Source organism: Fistularia commersonii, chromosome 21, assembly GCF_037954325.1.
Source record: "Fistularia commersonii isolate RoL2024-O1a breed Wild chromosome 21, RoL_Fcom_v1.0, whole genome shotgun sequence".
NCBI classification, from domain to species: Eukaryota; Metazoa; Chordata; class Actinopteri; order Syngnathiformes; family Fistulariidae; genus Fistularia; species Fistularia commersonii.
The window spans coordinates 14,304,736-14,311,757 of NC_141304.1; the positions used below are offsets into that span (position 1 = coordinate 14,304,736).

Sequence of the window (7,022 nt, forward strand, 5' to 3'; positions counted from 1 at the left end):
CCAGTTTGCCAGGGACAGAGGGCAAGCCTATTGAGAAGCAGTGTGATGGACACAATGGGTGCGACAGACTTGCTGCATCAACAGGCTTTTTGCTGCTGTGGCCAGAAATAAACCATAAATACCCCCCTGGCCTCCACCGACTGCTCGCCAGGCCTCCACATCCACGCACCCTCACACTGAGACAGACAGAAAAGAGAGAAAAGAAAAGGGAAAGACGGAGAGCGTGGCTTGTATGTGGTGCAGTGAAGCACAAGCCATCCAGGTAAAAAAAAAAAAAAAAGAAAAAAAAAAATATCACCGTGATCCCGTTCTGTGCCGGGACTTCTGATCTTATGCACACGTGCGTGATTCTCAATTTGCAATGCGTGTTTTAATAACGTTTTTTTTATTATTATCGCAGATGCGTGTCTGAGAGTTATTCGGCAGCGGCGTGCAGGCAGTTTTAATAACATGTTGCCTTTCCATCTGTTACATATATAACCGTATTCTGACGTTTCTGGATTTCTGAAGGCAAAAGAGCAATGTTTTCTTCTTTTCATATTTAAAGAGTCATTAAAATTTAGCCTGCCTCTGCGACAGTGTAACTGCTGCGCTTTGTAGAGGGAAAATGACAGAACAGCAAGGAACCCCGGACCAGCTGCCTGCAGAGAAGGGCCAAGGAGGAGCTGGAGCCACGTATAAGGTATCAAACTGAGCAGAAACATGCCTGGTAGCTTCACACATCAGATACAGAAACAACAAATACTGATATCATGTGGGAATTGCAAAGAAGTAGGACATTGATACTCATACAGTGGTGCATTCACTCATTCACCATCCCTCCCTCCCCACCTAGTTGACACTTTTTGAGTTTGAGAACTTCCGTGGAAAGAAGGTGGAGTTGTCTGGCGAGTGTAAAGACGTGCTGGAGAAGGCGGAGAAAGTTGGCTCGGTCATCGTCGAGTCAGGGCCGTGAGTGACGCGGCGTGAAATCTCAATCAAAGACAGCGTTTTCACCAAGACCCCAGTGTGCTCGCTTGACTGTGCGTTATCGTCTTCCTTCTCCAGATGGGTGGGCTTTGAACATCCAAGTTTTGCTGGAGAGAAGTTCGTTCTGGAGAAAGGAGAGTATCCTCGCTGGAGCACCTGGACCAGCTACCAGAGTATCTACAACCTGAGCTCTTTCAGGCCTCTTAAAGTGGTCAGTATTCACGGAGACGCTTGCTACCGGCTCGCTGACTCACTTTTTAGCAATGCAACAGCCGTTATAACGGTCGGAGGAAGATCAACAGATGCAAGTGCGTGCAGAGCGGCGGTGCAAACGGCCTGCGTTTCTCTCCAGGAAAGCACCGAGCACAAGCTGCACCTATTTGAGAACGCGGGCTTTGACGGCAGAAAGATGGAGATCGTCGATGATGATGTTCCCAGTCTGTGGGCTTACGGTTTCCAGGACCGCGTGGCCAGCGTGAAGGCCATCAACGGAACGTAAGCGGCTACCGCTTCAGTTATCGCGGATGTTTTACCAATTTTCAGCAAGGGGCGAATCCCGGAGGTGGTGCTGCATCTCGTCAATATTTACCCTCTCTCTTTGAAGGTGGGTGGGATACATGTATCCAGGCTACAGAGGGCGCCAGTACGTGTTTGAGCATGGAGACTTCAAGCACTGGAACGATTGGGGAGCCACTGCACCTCAGATCCAGTCCGTCCGACGTGTGCGAGACATGCAGTGGCACAAGAGGGGTTGCTTCATTGCCCCTACCCCTACACCTGAGCCAACTCCCAATCCCAACCCCAGCCCCACTCCTAACCCCGTCCCTAACCCCACTCCCGCTCCCAATCCCAATCCCAACCCCAACCCCAACCCTAAGCCCACTCCAAACCCCAAAACCCAACCCCAACCTTAACACGACACCTCCTCACACAATCGAGGCAAGCTGAAAGCAGCTGGCTGGTCCCCAGTCTGTCCTCCACGCCCACTGTTAGTCTAGGCTCTCTGACTAGGAAATATTTTTGGAAAACTGGAACGAAACATGCATCTCTGTGGAAAATAAAGGTTTTGGCCCTGATCTTTTTGTTATCTGCATTTACTGTGTGCTGATTATTGGACACGAAAGTATTCATGGGAGCTGTGACATTGCATCGAAGTTCCCTGCGTTATTGTTTGGGTATCAAGAACATGACTACAAATTGGAAAAACTATTAATTCCTGATGGAATTCATAAAAAGGATGATCTCAAAATGACATAAAATTGCAGTTTAGAAAACAAAGAACAAAAGCTCAAAAAAAGAGGCACCAGAAAACAAAACTCCACAATCCAAACGGAATAATTGACAAAAATAGTAAACAAGTAAAATGGTAAAACAATAAACACATTCAAAACAAAAACACAACACAAAAGAAAATAAAACACACTCAAAATGTAACGCTACATGTAAGAAATAAAGGAACAATTCAGACAAGACATTTAAAAGACTCTACACCAAGACTGCAACTTTTCATTACATTTCATTTCATTGAAAACATAACAAATCCTTCTTCGTTCTTAGTTTACTGGCTCAGATCCGAAAAGTCTTCTGGACACTGTCTGCAGGCAAACTTATTTACTTGATGAGTTATTTGAGCTGTTGCACCAGCACTTCACCGGGTCGCTGAATTTTAAGTTCTGTAAGTTTATGAAGAATTTATTTAGTTGTCCATTATAAGTATTTTATTTTTATATATAATGGCCCTGCTGATGATCCAGATGGCTATAGTTTATTATTTAAAAACTGGTTTTGATATTGTTTTACGTGTAAATCAGGATTAGTTATAAATTTGAAATAAAATGCAATACATTTACGTTGTTTCTACAATAGAAAATATTTCTTTTGGATGTAGCTTTGATTTGAAACAATTAAAAAACTACTTACAATTTCACTATAAATTTTGAAGTGAATGGGTTTTAGACGCAGCTTTATTTGGACACTGACGGACAGAGAATGGTCTGCACTCATTGGTCGGTGAACAACAGTGCCCGCCCCCGACATTGTCTAAACCAATCACAGGTCCGCTCTTTAGCACGCGCACGATGAGGTGGCAGGGGAACGCGCAAAATTTGAAAGTTTACCGGAAACGAGAGACGAGGCTGCTTTTATTTCTGTGGTGTGGACCATGAATGTTTACCCGTAAGTCCAACGAAGAATCTGTCTACTTGTATGTCAACGCGGTGAGTATTATCAGGAAACTTTTAAATGTCGATGACCATTCAAATGAAGGATATTAGTATGCTATTGTGAGCAAATGAACGTTGGTCGACGCTCGTTAACATGTCTTTTCATTTGGCATTGTTTACGTCAGCTCGTCTGTAACGCTACACAAAATCTTATGTGTTACACGACTGACAAATTAACGATAAGTAATGTAATTCAATTCGTCTAGGTTTGTTTGTAAGAAGCGATGCTAAAGTTCAAATACGTGAGCCAGGGGAGTCTGAGGACGTTGCCCACTTCCGCTGACCCGCTCACGAGCCGCGGCGCGCGCCTCAACCAGCTGTTCCAGGTAAAGTCGACATGCAGCTCACGCCACCGGAAGTCCGAGTTGTGCAAACAATAACTGACTTCCGTTTCCCGTTTTACATTGTCCGCAGGGCCGACTAAACCTCTGTGGACCGCAGGGAGGATGGAGTCTGGGCCGGGAGGAGCTTCTGGAGTCTCTATTGTTGCTGTACCAGGAGTGCAAGTCCCCAGAACTCATGAAAATTCATCATGTGGCTAACTTTGTTCATAAATGTAAGTGTGTGTGTGTGTGTGTGTGTGTGTGTGTGTGTGTGTGTGTGTGTGTGTGTGTGTGTGTGTGTGCGTGCGTGCGTGCGTGCGTGCGCGCGCGCGTGTGTTTATCAAAGTTGGTAGAGTGTTCAGTTTCAATCCATCTCTCCTGAGATGTTGTTAGGGAAGAAGAGAGCATACAGTTTTTACAAAGAAATTTGACTTTCTTCTTTTTCTCTTTCAGTCTAATCAGTTTTCTTGCATGCTATATTGTGTTCAGCACCAAGTGCATTACTTCCTTTATTTTATGTGGGCTGCTCCCTTCAGGGGTTAGCACAGCCAATCAGCTGCCTCCTTCTAACCCTCTACTCTGCATCCTCCTTCCCCAGAACAACTGACTTCATGTCCTTTTTTTTCATTAAATCCATAAATCTTTTTTCTTTCCTTACTATTCTTCATTTGTTAACCGGGAACAGTCATGTTGACCTCTACCAAACATTGATATTTAGGATATCAGTAGCACTGGTAATTGTGATACAAAATTTTGCTGTCTAATAAATCAGATACATTGGATCGCTAACAAAATACTTTCTCTTGATTGTATCACACTTTCTCATTGTGACAATCAATACCTTGCACATTTGTAAATTATCTGAGATGTGATATCCCATAACTAACCAGATATCATGACACGTTGTGATTAAAAAAAAAATAAGAAGGGTGTCCTGAAATTTATGTTTTTAACCAGCCTTTGTGTCAAAACAAAAAACAAAAAATCCTCATTCTGTAATAATGAAATATTTACGGTGAAAGAGATGTAAAACATACATTCATTGCCCGAGAGGAGACTCTTATACCACTACAACATTTTCGGAAGTATGTATGTGTTGAATTCCAAATTCATAAAACTATTTCACACAACCCCTCCCAAAGAGCAGGTAACTTAATAGTTTGTTTACGTCTGTCTGAGACAGTTTCAGATGTGATCTCAGAGCTGCAGACTCTGCAAGCCGGCCCTCATGACTTCGATGTGCGGGCAGTGGTGGGCCGGGGACGCTTTGCCAAAGTCCAGGTCGTGCGTGAAAAAGTCACTGGGGATGTCTGTGCACTGAAGGTTATGGACAAGACCGTTCTGCGCACCCAAGAAAATGTAAGCTCTGTGTGTTTTCCAGTGTTGTCCGTAGGATTGAGACGTGTGGAAAAAGAACTTCTTATTGTGTGTCTCTTCAATACTCATTACTTTGTCTGAGCCCTCTTCTAGCCATTAGCAAGAGATGGGGCAAAAAAAAAAAAAAAAAATGAAAAGGGGATCTACTGCTCATTTGTTGTTTTTAGACATAAAGTTTTCAAATGTTTAATTTCTTAAAACAAATTTCTTGCTTTGATCAAGCCATTCACAGCAACCACAAGTCACCTCCAATGTCAGATCTGTGCTGATCACAGATTGGGCTGTCACTCTGGGAAACACATTTAAACCTTCACCTATGTTGTGTTTTGCGACGATCATTTGCAACGTGTGTAAAAATGTGAGCGTATCAACTTTGAAGAGAGACGCAGACGGAGAAACCGTGTTGATGTTGCAAACAATGCAGTCCTTTGAGATAATCGTTTGAATTTGACTCTAGCTCGTCAACCCAAACTATTTTTATGATCTTCAATAAGTGCAGTTCCAAGGAGACAGGGGGATCATTTCAGTTTCTTTGGATGTACATTCTGTTTGGTGGAATAGATGTAGATGGAATAGAAAACTTGTTTTTCTTTGCAGAAATATCTAAATTGTTGTTGCGGCAGCCCATCTGACGAGCCAAGATTGAGCTCTCTCAATTTCAGCCCGTGTGAAAGAGCACTCATCCGATGTTGCTCCTTTTTCATCTGATAGATTCAGCCGCCTGGGGTTACATCCCCATCAGGTTCTGCCTGGTGTTCTCCTTGCCCCCCATCCAACACGAGCTCTTCCCGTCACCTCGTCCCCATAAATCCTCTGCGTCCTTTTAATCACCTCTGTGGATATTTAAAAAGCTGAAATAAACAATTCACATCTATTCCAAATCATTTTCTGTTTGGTCGATGGACTGATATCGACCAATTGGCTGTTACAAATCTTAACGTGCAAAGTGAGATGCAGAAGCTTACAATGTGATTTTGTTTTCAGATTCCCAATTGTATAATGCTTCAAATGATAGTGTATGAGCTGTTATTAAAACCGTTTTAGCCTTGTTCACTTCTTAAAGTTTGAGCGGGGTCCACCGGAGGTCACTGCAGTGCTGAACGCAACTAAAAAATATGACTAATGGAGATCTCAGACTGAAAGTACATGAGCGTCGGCAGCAAGATCTCTGAAATGAGAGGAGCAATAAATACCTTAAATGTGCAGTCAAATCTTTGTCCGACTTTTTACTGTTATTCAATGCAGGTTTCAATCACAGGTTTCCTGAGGTTGAAGTACATGATGTACCAAGTATTTTACCATGTTTAAAACCAATTGAATTTGTTTAATCATCCAATCCGCTGATTGTCTTATCAACTCAGATGGTGTTTTATGAAGAAGAGCGGAGGATTCTGGCTTTGAATACCAGTCCCTGGATCCCCCAGCTTCTCTATGCTTTCCAGGATGAAGATCACGTCTATCTGGTGAGACCTTCGTCCTTGATGACAGTGGAATGATCTGCGTGCATCTGTTGTCACTTCGATTGCAGACGCTCAGTCCTGCGACATACGAATGAATCTCGGGGTTGTTGGTGGTTTTGTTTTGTACCTGCTGTGAGCGAAAGACCAGGAATGTACAAGAACTAAAACCCCATTTCTTTGTGTCCATTCCAATATGTCTGTACAAACCAAGTGCAACTTTCATTGCTCTGCGCTCCCTAAATGAGTCATTGTTGACAACAGCCTGTGGTTTTGTGTTTCATTTTTACATTTAATTTTGTTACGATGACTAATATATAGGGATATATCAGTGGGACCTCTGAATAAATTTCTTAGTAGATGACCCCATCTTCAGGCGGCTTGGCCTCAGGGAAAGGCTTCCTTGTTGGATTCTTACAGGGGCTTCCCTGGAGTTTGCATGTTCTCCCCTTGTCCTCGTGGCTTTTCTCCACGTTCTCCGGTTTCTTCCCATTGTCAAAAACATGCAGTAGGAGAGCTGAAGACACTGAACTTCCTGGTTGTGTGGCTCTGTGATCCACTGGCGCCCCGCCTCCGGCTCAAACCGGTAATGCAAGACCAGAGGTGTTGACCGTGATTAGAAGCAGTGGCTTTATTTTGTTTGGGGGTTTGAATACTTTATTAATCTCTCGTGG

General features: G+C 43.4%; 1 protein-coding gene across 1 annotated transcript; it reads left to right on the forward strand.

Moving 5' to 3' along the window:
• Nucleotides 1-111: 111 nt before the first annotated feature.
• Nucleotides 112-2,039, forward strand: crybb3 (crystallin, beta B3). Its single transcript, XM_086167826.1, has 6 exons — nucleotides 112-262; nucleotides 580-682; nucleotides 836-951; nucleotides 1,048-1,180; nucleotides 1,322-1,464; nucleotides 1,574-2,039. Exons 2-6 carry the CDS (start codon nucleotides 608-610, stop codon nucleotides 1,881-1,883), a joined length of 777 nt encoding a protein of 258 aa, XP_086023952.1. The 5' UTR covers nucleotides 112-262; nucleotides 580-607; the 3' UTR covers nucleotides 1,884-2,039.
• Nucleotides 2,040-7,022: the final 4,983 nt, after the last annotated feature.

Coding starts and splice junctions, on each gene's coding strand:
- crybb3 (XM_086167826.1), top strand. CDS start 608: ATGACAGAACAGCAAGGAACCCCGGACCAGCTGCCTGCAGAGAAGGGC. Junction 1,181..1,321: donor CTTTCAGGCCTCTTAAAGTG/GTCAGTATTCAC, acceptor GTTTCTCTCCAG/GAAAGCACCGAGCACAAGCT. Junction 1,465..1,573: donor GTGAAGGCCATCAACGGAAC/GTAAGCGGCTAC, acceptor CTCTCTTTGAAG/GTGGGTGGGATACATGTATC.